This window comes from Anopheles darlingi, chromosome X, assembly GCF_943734745.1.
Source record: "Anopheles darlingi chromosome X, idAnoDarlMG_H_01, whole genome shotgun sequence".
NCBI lineage: Eukaryota > Metazoa > Arthropoda > Insecta > Diptera > Culicidae > Anopheles > Anopheles darlingi.
The window spans coordinates 430001-444457 of record NC_064873.1 but is presented as its reverse complement, the minus strand read 5'-3'; the positions used below and the strand labels follow the sequence as shown (position 1 = coordinate 444457).

The window sequence follows — 14457 nt, the reverse complement described above, 5'->3', positions numbered from 1 at the left end:
CCTATCGTAAGAATCCCTCCTGCACCGTGGCTGCATCCTTGGCTCCTCCAGCTGACCTGATTTCGTATCGGAAATGAGGACTAACTGAGTTGAGTTTTTCGAGCGCATATTGGCATGTAAAAACTGTAACAGAGGTCAATTTGATACACTGTGCGTGCTGAAGGGGGTGGCGCAACATTGAAACACTCGTTAATCGTTATCAGTTAGCATGTCATTTGCACAGCAGAAGGGACTTGTATGCGCAATCGACTGAATTACAGTGCCTTAATCCCCTTTTTTTATTAGCGAGTTGTTCAAAACCACGATAGCAACCTTATTGCAACCTAGTTCCACCAACCATTTGGTCCATAGTGTATTTTCAATCGAAATAGTTATATAAACGATTGAATAAACGATTTATAAACGATTTTTTATTATATAAACGATTGAATTTAGAAGGATTTTGCTGCTTACAGCCAAGAGATATTGCAATATTTTACTACACGTGTGTGTGTGTTTGTATTAGCAAACAGTCGAATTTCGTTGGCACCCGAAAAGTGTTCTAACTGCGAGAAAATTTCACGACAAAAAATGCACCGTATGTGGAGTGTTTCTTTTAGGTGACAAAAATGATAGAGAAATGTATTATGTACGACATGTGCCACTCGAAATTTCCCCACTAGCATTAGAGGAAAATATGTATGACTAGCATTAGAGGAAAATATGCTTCCCGCACTCATTTAAAGTTAAGTTCCGTTTTTCCCCCCTGTCCCCTTTCATATATGTTTTATGAATTGAAATGTATATTTGTGTTTATCTACAAAAAAAACCATATTGAACTGTTGAAATCGATCGGATTGTTAGTTTTGAAGTTTAATCATCATTTTTTTTTAAACCAAACTTTCAGTCTCGAGTTTTATTAAATGATAGAACAAGATGAAAATGAATTGCAGTGAGTGCAGCGCCCTGGCACTCCTGGCGCCCCCGTGCACCGGGACTTTACGTTTCGATTGAAAGCATATTCGGATCGACATCGACGCTAGATAAAAGTGAGCAAGCATAAGGCAAAAAAACGCCAATAATTTTCCACTGCATCGACAGCAACTATATGCTGCGGTCGCGTGTTTTGCAGCAGCTCCGTTAGAAACGATGGCGCCTGGAGGTGTAGTGCACCATCGCGCGCGCGCGTGTGTGTGTGTGTGTCGGTGCCCACTGGCCAGCTCGGAACAAAGCTCGCGCGAACCTTAGAATAGCATTTCTCGGCTAAGTTCTACGAGCCGTCTGCGCTCTTCTTCAAGCGGAACATGCTGCACATGCCGAGCTAATGTCTGGCTACGGTAAAAAAAACACCACCGGGCCTGCGATCACCACCACGTTCGCCTTCCGCTACGGTCTCATTATACCAAATCCCGCTCCTCGACGAGAGGAGATCGCCACTTCTTTCTCCCCCGATATCTTTTTTGATAAGAGGCCGTGGTTCCCGGGGAGAAGGGGGAGAGGGGGAAGCGGCAAACAAAGCTCGGGAAGGAAGAATAAGGTCTTCTTCCTCTTCTACTCCTCCTCCTTCTCCTGGAGGAAGGTGAAGTAATCTGCGTAATCGGGCGGCTCCCGGTTTCAGATAATAATAATAATGTGGAAAGGGTCGAGGGAGAGAGGAAGACAGGGAGGGAGTAGAGGGGACGGGGGCATCCCCCGGGGGGGGGGGATAGCTCGCGATTCATCATTAACTTCGCGCACCGCGCAGCCATTATAGCATATTTAGATTGTTTGCTTCCCATCGCGTTTTCGATTGGAATTTTCCTGTTACGGTTTTCCGTTCGCCCCACCACCACTCCCCTTTTTAGTCGCTCATTTCTCACTCTCTCTCTCTCTCTCTCTCTCTCTCTCTCTCTCTCTCTGTGTCTGCTCTCTCGATTCCATTGCGCGCACGGTTAGTTGTGCTTTTGGCTACTTGTTTCGATCGCGGCTAAGCGGATCAAAACCCCGGGTAGAGCCGGGCGTGAGAGGTACCGGTTACACGCTTCCCTCCCCTCCACCCCCTCCCTCTGCCACTACCGAGGAACACGGGGAACAAATTTTCCAGGACCGCAGCTCCCAGAAAAGGCTCCCGGGGGCGGAGAGGAGAGCAGTCCCGGAGAGGAGGGAGGAAGCAAGAGGAGAGAGGGGGCTTTCGCTTAACCGTTTTGTTTCATTTTCCTGTGCGAGCGGCGCGCGGAACTGGAAGAGAAAGCTTTCTCTCGCGAGACCCAGAATTCAACCATTACTGGCATGGCATGGCATGAGCGGCAATAATACACCGCCGGTGGAAAGTGTGAGTCGCCCGGGGGGTTGTACGCCCGGTACGGTACGATAGCACGATATGATGGCTATTTTTTGGTATTTCAAAGTCCTTGTTTTTTTTGGGTAGCAGTTAAAATCACATTTAACTCATACTCATCAATGACGTCCGTGGCGTGATTCTGTGATCCTTACCGATTAAACCTTGATGGAAAGGATTTTCTAATGCCACTCGTGTGTGTGTGTCTCAAAACAAAGCCCGGCATTGGTTGTTTGAGCATCAATGTATGTCTGTATGGCAGATCATGTCGATCTGTTTAGTAGCCAGAGTTTGAGAGATCATTCTGGGTGCTGCATTTTTGTTTGTATGCATTATGTTTTATGTTTTTTTTGCGGCAAGTTACCCCTAATTTTGTTATTGAAAACAGGTGTAAAAATAAAACTCAATCTATTTATTATAAAACAGAAGTTTTAGAGAATGTGGTGCAACCTAGCTGTTCGAACATTTCATCCGAAAAAATGTCGATATAAGTTGTGCAAAACAAAAAAATATAATCGGATAAAAATTGGGATAAACTTTTAAGAAAATACAGATTAATGATGGTGAGTAGAAGAATGTATTGAGTATGAGGCCCAACACATTCGGCAGACGGTGTGGCCGTCGCGAAGAAGAAGCTGTGCCCACAATGGCTGTGCGGCAGCATCTTCGCACGTCCCCTCGACCGACCACGACTGGGAGAACAACTTTTCTCACTTGCTTGGAAAAGGCGAGGAGGCTGCGAGGCGGTGAAGCGTCAGGTTTGCAGCAGCAGCAGCAGCAGCAGCAGCAGCAGCAGGTTTTCCGCAGCCGCAAACGAACCGCACCATTACCACTACCACCCCATCCTTTGCTTTCAGTCCCAAGAGTGAAAGCACTCGCACGCAACACGGCGCGCCAAGTAGTGGGCAAGCGTGTGAGTGAGTGAGAGGGCGACCGTGTGAGTGAGCGAGTGAGTGAGCGAGGCGCATTTCTCCGGGTTGCTCGAGTGAGAGCGTTTTTCGGCCGAGAAGGTGGCACAGGAAAGAAAGAGATGCCAGAAGGTAAGTGGCAGGTGGGCTGGTGGGCTGGTGGGCCTGGGGTGGGCCTGGGGTGGGCCTGGGGTGGGCTCACAACAGCCCGCGCACCAGCCGAACCGTGCGAGTCCCGTTCACAACCGTTCTGACCGCGCACCGGAGCGCAGCTCTAGCGCAGTAAGCCGAGAGCCGCGCCGCTTTAGTTTTTTAGTAGTACGTTCGTTCGGAAGATATAATCTATTATACGACAACGGACGCGCCAGTCAGTCAGCCAGTGAGTGTGACACCGGAGTGAAATCCAATTTCCCCCCCGCGGCCACCCCGCGTGAGGTGAGCGTCCAGCGACCAGCGAGCGATCGATCGACTCCTTCCGGTTCTACTCCGGCTTGTGCGGATTTGCTTCCGGTTCGTGCCCTAGTATGTGTGTGTGTGTGTGTGTGTGTTGAGTGAGGGGTGGTTTCCGTGTGCATCCGTTTTCCAGGAGTGGGCTTCCAATTCCAGTTGCCAAAGGGATTATTTGCGGGTTTTTATTTCGGCTCCGGTGGCATACCATTCAGTGCGTGCGTGCGTGTGTGTGTGTGTGTGTGCACGTACTGAGCTTTAAGATCAAGTTGGCCTTGGGCGACCTCCGACAACACAACAACAATCAACAGTAATGCTGAACTGGACAACCATTCGTCAATCAACACACGACGACGACGACGACGCGCGCACCACAAGGAAGCGAAAGTCCGCCAAAGTGGTGCTACCAGAAGCGCAAACTCGTCCCCGCCATCCCCCCCCCTCCCCTCAAACACACACACACACACACACACACACGTACAGGTGCGCGCGTGGTGTGGAAAACTCACGGTGGAAAACGTCGCGACGTGGTGGGTGGTGCGCAGCGCAAAACACTTGACGGAGTGGAGCGCTGGTGGAAGGGTGGGGTGGAGGGGAGGGGGAAAGGGGTGAACGGGCCGAGGTCGCCCCTCGAGCAAGCAAAAGAAAAACGAGCAGAAGAAGAAGAAGAAGAAGAAGAAGAAGAAAAACGGAAAACAAAATGGAAAGCGTGCTGCAACAACCACAAAGCCACAGCCCCCTTCCGTGCCAGCACCCTCCTCGCACCCTCCCCCCCCCTTCTTTGCTGTCCCTCCTCTCCCCATCACTCGACAAAAAACACAAAATGATCGGAAAAAAGGGAAAAGCCTCGAGCGAGCGAGCGAACGCGCGCGTCATTGGACATCGCGCGCTAGCGAGTCTAATGAGCCACCTCCTTTACACCCCACCCCCCAAAACGGCGGGTCAAGTAGCAAATTTTCGAAATTTGTATCCGCATCCGCCACCCACTCGGTGACGGCGGCGGCAGCGGCGTCGTCGTTTGGCTGAGGTGCAATCACGCACCTCCCCCCACCCGGTATGCCGTTACGAGATGGCGAGGATCGGGGTCTCAACTTTGAACACTCAGAGCTGCTGCTGCTGCTGTCGCCATGCTTACTGGCCTGATTAGGCCATCATAGCCGTAGGAAAAGCGGGGTGGGGGAGAGGGGGCTGATGTGGGCTAAGGGTGCTTTGGAGGGGCCGCCGGGCCGGGCCGGCGACCCCAAATCCTTGGCTTCATTTCGAAATGGAACTGATTAATACATTTTTGTTGAGCTCCTCTCGGTCTAGAAGAGTGGGGGATGGAGGGGGGAAGGGGGGTCTGTCTCTATCAAAATCAACCCCCTGCGCACTCCCTCCAACCGCCCTTCATTTTCCCCATTTTCTCTCTCTCTCTCTCTCTCTCTCTCTGCTCTCGTTCCTCTCTCTGACTTCGTTCATCATTCTGATGCAACGGTTTTGTTTTTGTTTTCGGTAATCCTTTCTGGCGGGCGACCAATCACATGGCGCGTCTCGTCACATGACCCCCTTCTCCCGACTCCTTGCACCGTGCACCTGTCGTTATCGAGAAGCACCCTCTTGCACCACTCCTTCCACAGCTGCTCGGAGATTACGTACATGCGTGTGTGGGTGGGTGACAGGTGGTGTTGCGCTTGGTTTGTTCGTCCTGCTGGTCCCCTCGCCTGAGCAGACGTGAAAGGCGCCCCCCTGTGTGTGTCGCCATATTGTTGCATCAATCGCGTGTGCGTGCGTGCGTGTGTGATTTCCAAATTTTTCCAATCTCCCAATCTTCTCTTTCACCTCCTTCAATGCGTGCGACAAACGCAGGTGACGTCATCATCGGCAGTGCGTGCGTGTGTGTGTGTGTGCGTGTGTGTGTTGATGTGTAAGTGAAGAGCGAAGAGTGCTTTGGAGCGAGCAGCAGCAGATCACCCACAGCACCGCACCCTCAATTGCATTTTGCATGCTCGCGACATCGGGGCCCGCAACGGAGAACAGGTAAGTCCGGGCCAGGCCAGGCCAGGCCAGGCCAGGAAAGACGAGGGACATCGCACAGAGCCAGCGCTGGCCGCTCGGCTGGCCTCTGGGCTGGTTGGACGTTGGAGAGAAAGCGACTAAGCGGTAAAACGTGTAACGGAGGTTTTTCTTGTGGGCCTCTGTGGTGTGTGATGGGTTTGGAGAGGAAGGGAAGGGGAGGGGAGGGGAGGGGACAGCGCGACGAACGACCGAGACTGTTCCACCGCGATGATCCGGATACACTCGGACTCGGTTTGAGCGCCTTGGTTGGACTCGATTTGGACATTGTTGCTGCCTCGATGTGGCCTGACTGCATTTGTCAGGCTCTCTCTATCTCTCCCTTTCTCTCTCTCACACACACTCTTTTTGTCTCTCTCGTTCTCGTCAGTTAATCGAATACACTACAAAAAAAAAATCAGCCAGCAGTCAGTGAGAAGTCAGTAATTTTAGTAGTAATAGTAGTAAGTCGTTTTCTAAATACCCCCGGGGTTCCATCACACACATCCTTCTGGATCTCTCTCTCGGTATGGGTACTCGGGACACGAGATCGACGATATCTGTCACCTGCAAACAACATTGTGTCATCAAAGGCCCCGGCAGGCAGTTAAATGATCGAAGTAGAGCTTTCACTTCCATCGATCGAGCTCCAGACGGGAGAGAGAAAGAGAGAAAGAGCTAGAGAAAGGATCCTTTTTGTGCGCTGCATGACCGAGTGTCAATGACCAGCACGCGCGCGCGTGTGTGCGACACGCACCAGCAGCAGTAACAGTGGTAGAGCATCCCGCAGGGTACCAGAAGGACACGATTAGCAACTTGTACAGTTCATACTTCAACTTTCTTTGCGTTGTCATTTGCGATACTTGCGTGGAACAACTATAAGGCTAAACTAAGCCGAAGGAGAGTTGGGAGCAAGAGCAAGAGCAAGCAAGCAAGAAAGCTTGACTCGTTCCCCTTAACGGAGTTCGCGCGCTGTCACGATAACAACTTTATTGCAACGCTAATTTTGACATTTTTTTGTTGTTTGGTAAAGCGTTGGAGTCCCTTTCTGGAGTATGGCTTCGCTCACTCGCCGGGAGTGGGGAGGGGGAGTTGCCAGACCCCCCCTCCTCCTTCCCCCCCTCGGGTGCATTGACTTGGGTGCTGCTCGGTGCTGCTCGGTGAGAAAGAAGGAAGAGAAAGAGGCAACAATTAAAGTGAAAAGTGGAGAAAGAGAAACTCCTGGCTCCACCTGAGCACACACACACACGCGCGCACGGGCACGCTTACGCTTACGCTGCGCCTGTGGTTACGCCTGTCATCGGCACTCCGTCGTGGTCGCTCGACACTTCTCGTCGCTCGTCACTCGGCAAATTGGGTGCCAGAAGACAGAAGACAGAAGAAAGGCGCTGCAAAAGAAAAGGGAAATTAATCCACCCTCCCCAAAAAAAAAAACAAGTAATTGACGCGACGCGACAATTATTATAGATTTGTCACAAAACCAGCCCCCCCCCCTTCCCCTTTCCCCCTGGTTCGTTTTGGGGCAGGAAATTTTCGCGTGCCGCACCGTCCGATGGGAATGCTCCCATCACTCTCTTTTTCTCTTCTCTCTCTCTCTCTCTATCTGCTCTCTGCGCACTTCCTACACCATTCCCTGACTGCAAGGGGCGGGGGTCGGGCAGGTAGGGTAGTGTCTTAACTTTCTCGATAAGGGAGGGGGTGTATTTGCCCCACCCGGAGCGGGGCCTTCCGATACACCGATCCACCGAGGGGCCTTTCCATTCTCTTACCCGCTCTTAAGGGGTTTTCGCAGGCTGCAGACGACTACTGCTGCTGCTGCTCCTACCCACATTGTTGTTGTTATTATTGTTGTTGTTGTTGTTGGTGGCAGCGACGACCGTTTCGCCAATCATTTTCACGACTTTTCCGACCGATTTCCGACCATTGTTCCGACCGTCGCCCGTCCCCTGCTGCTGCTGCGTGGAAGGCGCGCGACTCCCCTGTCCCCTCCCACAACCCCTTCCCTCCCCCTCGTCTCAAATGGGGCGTATCATCCACCCAGCACCAGCAGCAGCAGTAGCGGAAATGCACTGTTAAGGTGATGGTTTGGTTTTTCCAGGGGGGAAGTGAGGGGTGGTGGAAATGAGGAAGTGAGGATGCGGGTGCAACCCCTAGCTCCCCCCTCTCCCTAGCCCAACGCGCTGAGTCGGAGTTGCGTCCTTATACATATCTACCTACCAGGCTAAGACAAAGAAAGAGAAAGAAAGAGAGAGAGAGAGAGAGAGAGAGAGAGAGAGAGAGAGAGATGAGAGAAGGAAAAGAAGAAAAAGGAGTAAAAAGAAGTAGTAGGAATCCAGGAACAGGGATGTGGGTTTGGAAGGAAGCTGAGGAACTGGCTGAGTCTAACCTGGGATCATGTAAGACTATTCTCTGGACTGCTTGGGCTCAGTGGTGTGTGGTGGAAGGTACCCTGCAATCAAACCCCCTACCCCTGCGTGTGTGAGTGTGTGTGTGTGTGTGTGTTAAGCTTCCGACTTCCGGCATTATATTTAGGGCTAGCAACGACTCTTCGGCACTTCCTTGCTGCTGTTGCTGCTGCTGTTGCTAGTGGTGGTGCATCAGAGCCCCTCTAGTACATATGCAGCTTTGCAGTACGATGCAACCCCATTGGTCTAATTATCCAACCCCCTCCTCCTTCTTCTCCTCAAAAAACGGAACGAAGCGCTTAGCGGCCATGCATTACACTCCAGACATCAGGCAGCAGGCCTCTCCTACTGCTACTGCCTCCACCTATCTGCCCTTGACTACCGTGGCCCAAATGAGCAAGGAACCGGTTCTGGTCCCGAGCCTCTCGGGTTGTTTTTTCTGTTTAGAAACACGAGGAACACTGGAAACTAGAACACCGGCAGCAGAAGGAGCAGAAGGAGATCCAGCGCCTGCATGCGTGAAGATATATGTGCGCTGCGATGGTGGAGCCCTCCTGGAGCACCCTGCAAGATCCCAACATCCCAAGAGGGGAAAGGAAAAGAAGAAGAGAAGAAGGAGAAGGAGGAGGAGGAGGTATAGCTAAAGAAGTACCGTTTTGCCGTGACGAGTGGGCACTCCCGGTGAGTGAGTGGCGGTCCAGTGGGCTACATACTGGGAGGACTTGTTCGCGCCGAGGGAGAGGGGCGGGAGCAAACAACAAAAACGAAATCCAATCCAACGTACACACACCGCACACCAAGCAGCAGCAGCAGCAGCAGCATTATCGAGCACTACCGGTTGTGTGCTGCTTCTGCTGCTGCTCCACATAACTGTTGTAGCGTAATGGGACCGCACCGGAGGAGACGGCGGCGGCAGCGGTGGCCTTAGAACACGTTTTTCGGGCTCGGATCGGGACGAGTCTTGTCTAGGCCCACCATCGCTAACCTCAAAAAAACAACCCTCACACTAACGTTTTTTTCCCCTTCATTTTCTGCGTTTTTTTTTTGCTCCTGTCCTTGACTTGGACTTGGGGTGTGTGCATATAGCCTCAAAGTGGAGTACACGGCCGCCGACTACAAGGAGTCCAGATATCTGCTCCATCTGGACTCGTCCCATGCCCAAACGATGACCTCGATCGAGCGACCGGCCGGTGGTGCGCTGGCGCTGCATTACGCGGCCGCTCGCGGTTGCCTCGACTGCGTCCGGCTGCTAACCGAGGCGGCACCCGACATCAGGTAGGCCCTGCGGACCGCCTAGTAGTAGTAGTAGTAGTAGTAGTAGTAGTAGTAGTACAACCCCTTTGATTTATGATCCGTAATCAACAACAACGACAACAGCGCCAACACTCAGATGGATAACGATGTGACACCGGTGTACCTGGCCGCCCAGGAGGGTCATCTGGAGGTGCTGAAGTTCCTTGTGCTGGAGGCGGGCGGATCGCTGTACGTGAGGGCCCGTGACGGGATGGCACCGATCCATGCGGCCTCGCAGATGGGTTGCCTCGACTGTTTGCGCTGGATGGTAAGCCTTCACACACAGCCACCCAGCCACACACACACACACACACACACACAGTCACGCTCGTCTCGTTTCGTCCACAGATCGAGGACCAGGCGGTGGATCCGAATTTGCGCGATGGCGACGGTGCGACGCCGCTCCACTTTGCTGCGTCGCGCGGCCACCTGAGCGTCGTCCGGTGGCTGCTGAACCACGGTGCCAAGCTGTCGCTCGACAAGTACGGCAAAAGTCCGATCAACGATGCGGCCGAGAACCAGCAGGTCGAGTGTCTGAACGCTCTCGTCCAGCATGGCAACCTGCAGCAGCAGCAGCAGCAGCAGCAACTGGAACCATCCGATACTCCGAAGGGTGTATCACCTGGTGGTAAGCAACAGCAGCAGCAGCTGCTACTACTGCAGGACGCGTACCAGTCGCAGGTGATGCTGACGTCGCCGGCACCGCCGGCGGGCAGCTCGTTGCCGAAGCAGCAAAGCCGCGCGTCACGCAAAAGCTCTACCGGTGGTGGCGGTGGTGGTGGTGGGCACTATACCCGGTCGAAAGCACTCGCCGGCCACGGGGCGCCGGCCGCCGCCGCTCATCACCATCCAGCCAACAACAACAACCACAACCACAACAACAGCAACACGATCCTGTCGACCAAATCGTCCACCGGCAGCTCCGACTCGGAACCGTTCTACCTGCACCCACCGACGATCCGGAAGACGAAGGACGGTCTGTACGCCCGCCAGTCCCCGGACGGTTACTACGGTACCGTCCTGCCGAACGATGGCGTCTACGTGAATCCGATGCGCCGGGGTGGCTCCTCGACGCCACCGAGCCCGAACGGGAGCATTTCCGGCGAGTCCTTTTTCCTGCACGATCCCCAGGAGGTCATCTACAATCGCGTCAAGGATCTGTTCGATGCCGATGCGGTCAACTCGCTCAAAGAGGAGAAAGGGCTCGTCGGTGGCAACCGTTCGATCGGTAAGTGTCTCTTTCTGTGTGTGTGTGGCCGAAATGGATGACGACACCCATTCCTCCATTCCTTCCTTCACTGTGCAGTGCAAGCGGAGGTACACTCGAGCAGTAGCGGCGCGGCCAGCGGTTCCGACGAGGACCTTTCGGTTTCGTCGTCCAATTCGGGCGCCGGCGGTAGCGGTGTAACAGGCGGTAGCGGTGTGGGAGGACGGCCACCGGATAGTGGCGATGGCAGTGGCGGTACGAACGTGCTGCACGGTGTCGATCTGATCAGCAATCACCATCACCACCACAACCACCACAACCACCATCAGCATCATCTGCATGGTGGGCGATCGGTGGCCAGCGTCAATCAGCACGAGCACGACTACGAGGACATCTATCTGATCCGCGAGGAAACGCAGGGCCCGCGAGGCGACGCAGGTGGAGGAGGTGGTGGTGGTGGTGGTGGAGGAGTAGGGAGTAGCGGTAGTAGTGGCGTTGGACCGACCGGTACCGGTGGCCACGGGACCGGCCATTTACGGGGCGTCGGTCGGAGTCGGTCGCGGGATAGCGGGTCGCACAGCCGGTCGGCAAGCGCCAGCTCGAACCGGAGTGACGTCATCCTGCAGCTGACCAGCCAGAACCAGGTAGGTAGACCAGGAAGGGGGGGGGGAAAGCCGTGCCGTAACACTATAATGATGAACGTTCAACATCATCGCCTTGTTCGTGCCAGGTTGGTAATCATCACAACAACAGCAACAGCAACAACAACAAAAATCACAACAACAACAACAACAACAAGGAGCACATGCTGCTGGCCAAGCGCAACAACATGCTGTACGAGCAGCAGCAACAGCGACATCATCACGGTACCAAGCCGCTACCGAAGCCGGTGTACGGTATGGGTGGCAAGGGTGCGGGCAAGGGCGGTGGCCAGGGTGGGTCCGCCCCGGTAGGACCGCACCGGATGAAGGCTCCGGAGCCGGACTACTCGACCGGTACGATGCGCTCCTCCTGTACCGTCACCGATAACGCCTACGAGAGCGTCTGTTCGCCCGAGGACGTGTACGAGCGTGCCGCCGAGATGGGTCTGATCGTCAGCAAGAAGCAGCAGCAGCAGCAACAGCATCAGCAACATTCGCAACATGCCACCCTACCACCAGCGCCACCATCACTGACGCTGCAGCAACAGCAACAACAACAACAGGCAGCAAGTGGAACAACCGTTAACGCGAATGGTGCCACTAACGGTATTGGTGCCCATGCAGCCACCACCACCACCACCACCACCGAGGCAGCCAAACGAAACGGGCTGCCGCCACCACCGCCACCCCAGCAGCAGCAGCAGCAGATGAATGAAGAAAATGAAAATGCAGGTAAGTGCCGACTGTACACACACACACGCGCGCACTCGCGCGCACATACAAAGACACACACACACACAAAGACGCAGGTGATGGTGATGATGATGATGATCATGTTAGCCTACATACGGCCGGCCGCGGTCCGGTCTAGCGGTCCGTGCTCGAGATCGAGATCGAGATCCGGGCGTGTGGAGGTGCCCCCCCTCCCCTCGCACCCCCCTCCCCTCCCCTCGACGCAGCGGCCCAGGGAGCGGTTCATGCTCTAGTAAAAATTCGGAATGGAATCAACAATCAGCTTCAACGCAACGAGCGTTGCGCCGAGCGAACGAGATGGCCAGGAAAAGAAGGCAGGCTGGCAGGGAGGCAGGCGGAGAAGAAGGGGAAAAGGGGAATTGCGCATTGCGCGAGAAGAGGCAGTAAGGCAGGCAGCGTCTTAATGAGGCGCTGTTATGGTTTGGCGATGCCGTTTGGCGTATCTTCTGCCTTTTTCTGACCCCCCTTCTCCTCCTTCTTCTGCACAGCTACCCCTCCCACCCCCGCTACCCCCCGCTACCCCTTCTCTTTACACGCAGACTAGATGCCTAGAGCCCTGCTCCTGCTTGATCCTGTTCGATTCCATTCAATTGACATTTTGCTTTGTGTGACAGTGACAGGATAACGCGAGGGGTCGGGGACGGGGTTGAGGATGATGAACACAGAATCCCGACATCCCCGTCGGTGCCCCGCGGTGTGTTATGTTAAATTCATTTTTCATAGCAGCAATCTGCCAATGTGTGCAGATTAAAAAAAACAGCAACAACAAAAGGCAACCGAAGGGAGAAAGTCGCTCGGTTGACCGATGACAGGTTAATAGGAAAAAATGGGAGGGAGGGGGAATCGAGGAAACCAAGGAAACCAAGTTGGACTGGTTTTGCTGTTGGTTTTTTTTTGTTTTGTTTTGTGAACAACACAATTCAATCAGGCTTTTGGTTCACTTACTAAGGGTAAAATAGTATATTTTTTAGATAGGCGGACATCCGCTATCGTCCGGGCTATCCGAGACCTAAATCTGAGCAACCAAAATCACCTGTTGATGCCGAGATCTGGCCGAGAACTTCTGACAGTCGAAGCCGATTTCTGGTTAATATAGAGCAAAATCTGATCTGAACAATTAACAAAACTGTATGGCACACAGTGTTCATTCTTTGTTTGATCAGTTTTGAGCCGTAATCTGCTAGTGTGTGTGTGTTTTTTAATATGACACCGCTCTAATGTGTTCGAAATCTAGCGAAAAATATCAGCCTTACCGTACATGATATAAACAATAATGTGATTTTTTTCGGAAGAGTTTTTCCGAAGATGCTGCTGCTATAGCACCTTTTGTGTCACTCACTGCGTCCATACGTTGCCAAAAGTCAACGTTTTACAACGATTATTGGGTTTTCTTCGTTAATGTGTGACATTAAACTATCATCCAGGGGAATTTTTCGTTTCTATTCTAAATAAAGAAACTTTTGGGGGTCTTTGGTCTTTTTTTAGTGCTCTGGAAGTCTGGTTAGATACCCGGAAAGAGCGATCGATCAAATCTTCGTTTCTGGCGATGACGATGATGATGATGGTGTCCTTTTCGATGCCTGCGGGAGGCATTCTCGGCACACTATTCATTACCATGCAATTTACCTTATATCTGTCTCTCTCTTTCTCTCTCTCTCTCTCTGTCGCGTTGTCCAGGACCACCACCACCACCACTGCCACCACCGCTGAAGGCGGGCAGCTACGGGTTCAGCGGATTGGCCAACGGTGGCGGTGGGCATCATCCTGGCGTGGCGGCCGCGAACGCAGCGGCCGCCGCTGCAGCAGCCGCCGCCGCCGTCGCCGCCGCCTCGATCATTAACGGCGGCTACGGTGGTTACGCGAAAGGTGCGCGCCAGCAGCATGGCGATCAGCAGACCGTGGCGTTGTACGGCGAGAGCCATTACCAGCGAGTTGGCGGTGATGTTGGCCCTCACCCTCATCATTATCAGCAGCAGCAGCAGCAGCAGCACGATTCTGACTCGGGGCACGAGGTGCAGGAAGAGTCCACCCTCAAACCGTCCGATCTGATCCGTGGCAACCACAACCGCAGCATGTCCATCATTTCCGGTAAGTGTGCCCCGATCGCGTGCGAATCTATTCATCTGTGTGTGTGTGTGTGAGAGAGAGAGAGAGAGAGAGAGAGCAAGAGAGATAGTATTTGCGTGCGTATACGTCTACGTGCGTGCGATCGTGTTCCGGTGCAGTTGGTTGCAGCGTCTACACCGATGCTGTTTGCTGATGTGCTGTGATGTGTGTGTGTGTGTGTTTTGCTTCTGCGGAGAATAAGATCGCGAAGATCGCGAGTGATCCTGATCGTCCTGATTGAGTTCCGGACGGAAGTAAAAGCGCGTGCGCGAAACGGACGTCGCAGGTGGCGATATATAGAGCGGATCGTCGGTCCGTCTCGGATCGGAGTGTCCGCTACTTGATCGAACGATCAGCAGCAGCACCACCA

The 14457-nt window shown here is 53.5% G+C and overlaps 1 protein-coding gene across 1 annotated transcript in view; it reads left to right on the top strand.

Annotated features, from left to right (window-relative positions):
* The first annotated feature begins 9252 nt into the window (after window positions 1-9252).
* LOC125951398 (uncharacterized) overlaps window positions 9253-14457 on the top strand; it is a 9121-nt gene continuing 3916 nt past the window's right edge. The window contains exons 1-9 of the mRNA XM_049680258.1: window positions 9253-9362; window positions 9465-9648; window positions 9729-10608; window positions 10687-10850; window positions 10917-11020; window positions 11123-11231; window positions 11318-11377; window positions 11432-11724; window positions 13702-14069. Coding sequence (XP_049536215.1) covers window positions 9253-9362; window positions 9465-9648; window positions 9729-10608; window positions 10687-10850; window positions 10917-11020; window positions 11123-11231; window positions 11318-11377; window positions 11432-11724; window positions 13702-14069 — 2272 coding nt within the window. The remainder of the gene's footprint in view (window positions 9363-9464; window positions 9649-9728; window positions 10609-10686; window positions 10851-10916; window positions 11021-11122; window positions 11232-11317; window positions 11378-11431; window positions 11725-13701; window positions 14070-14457) is intronic.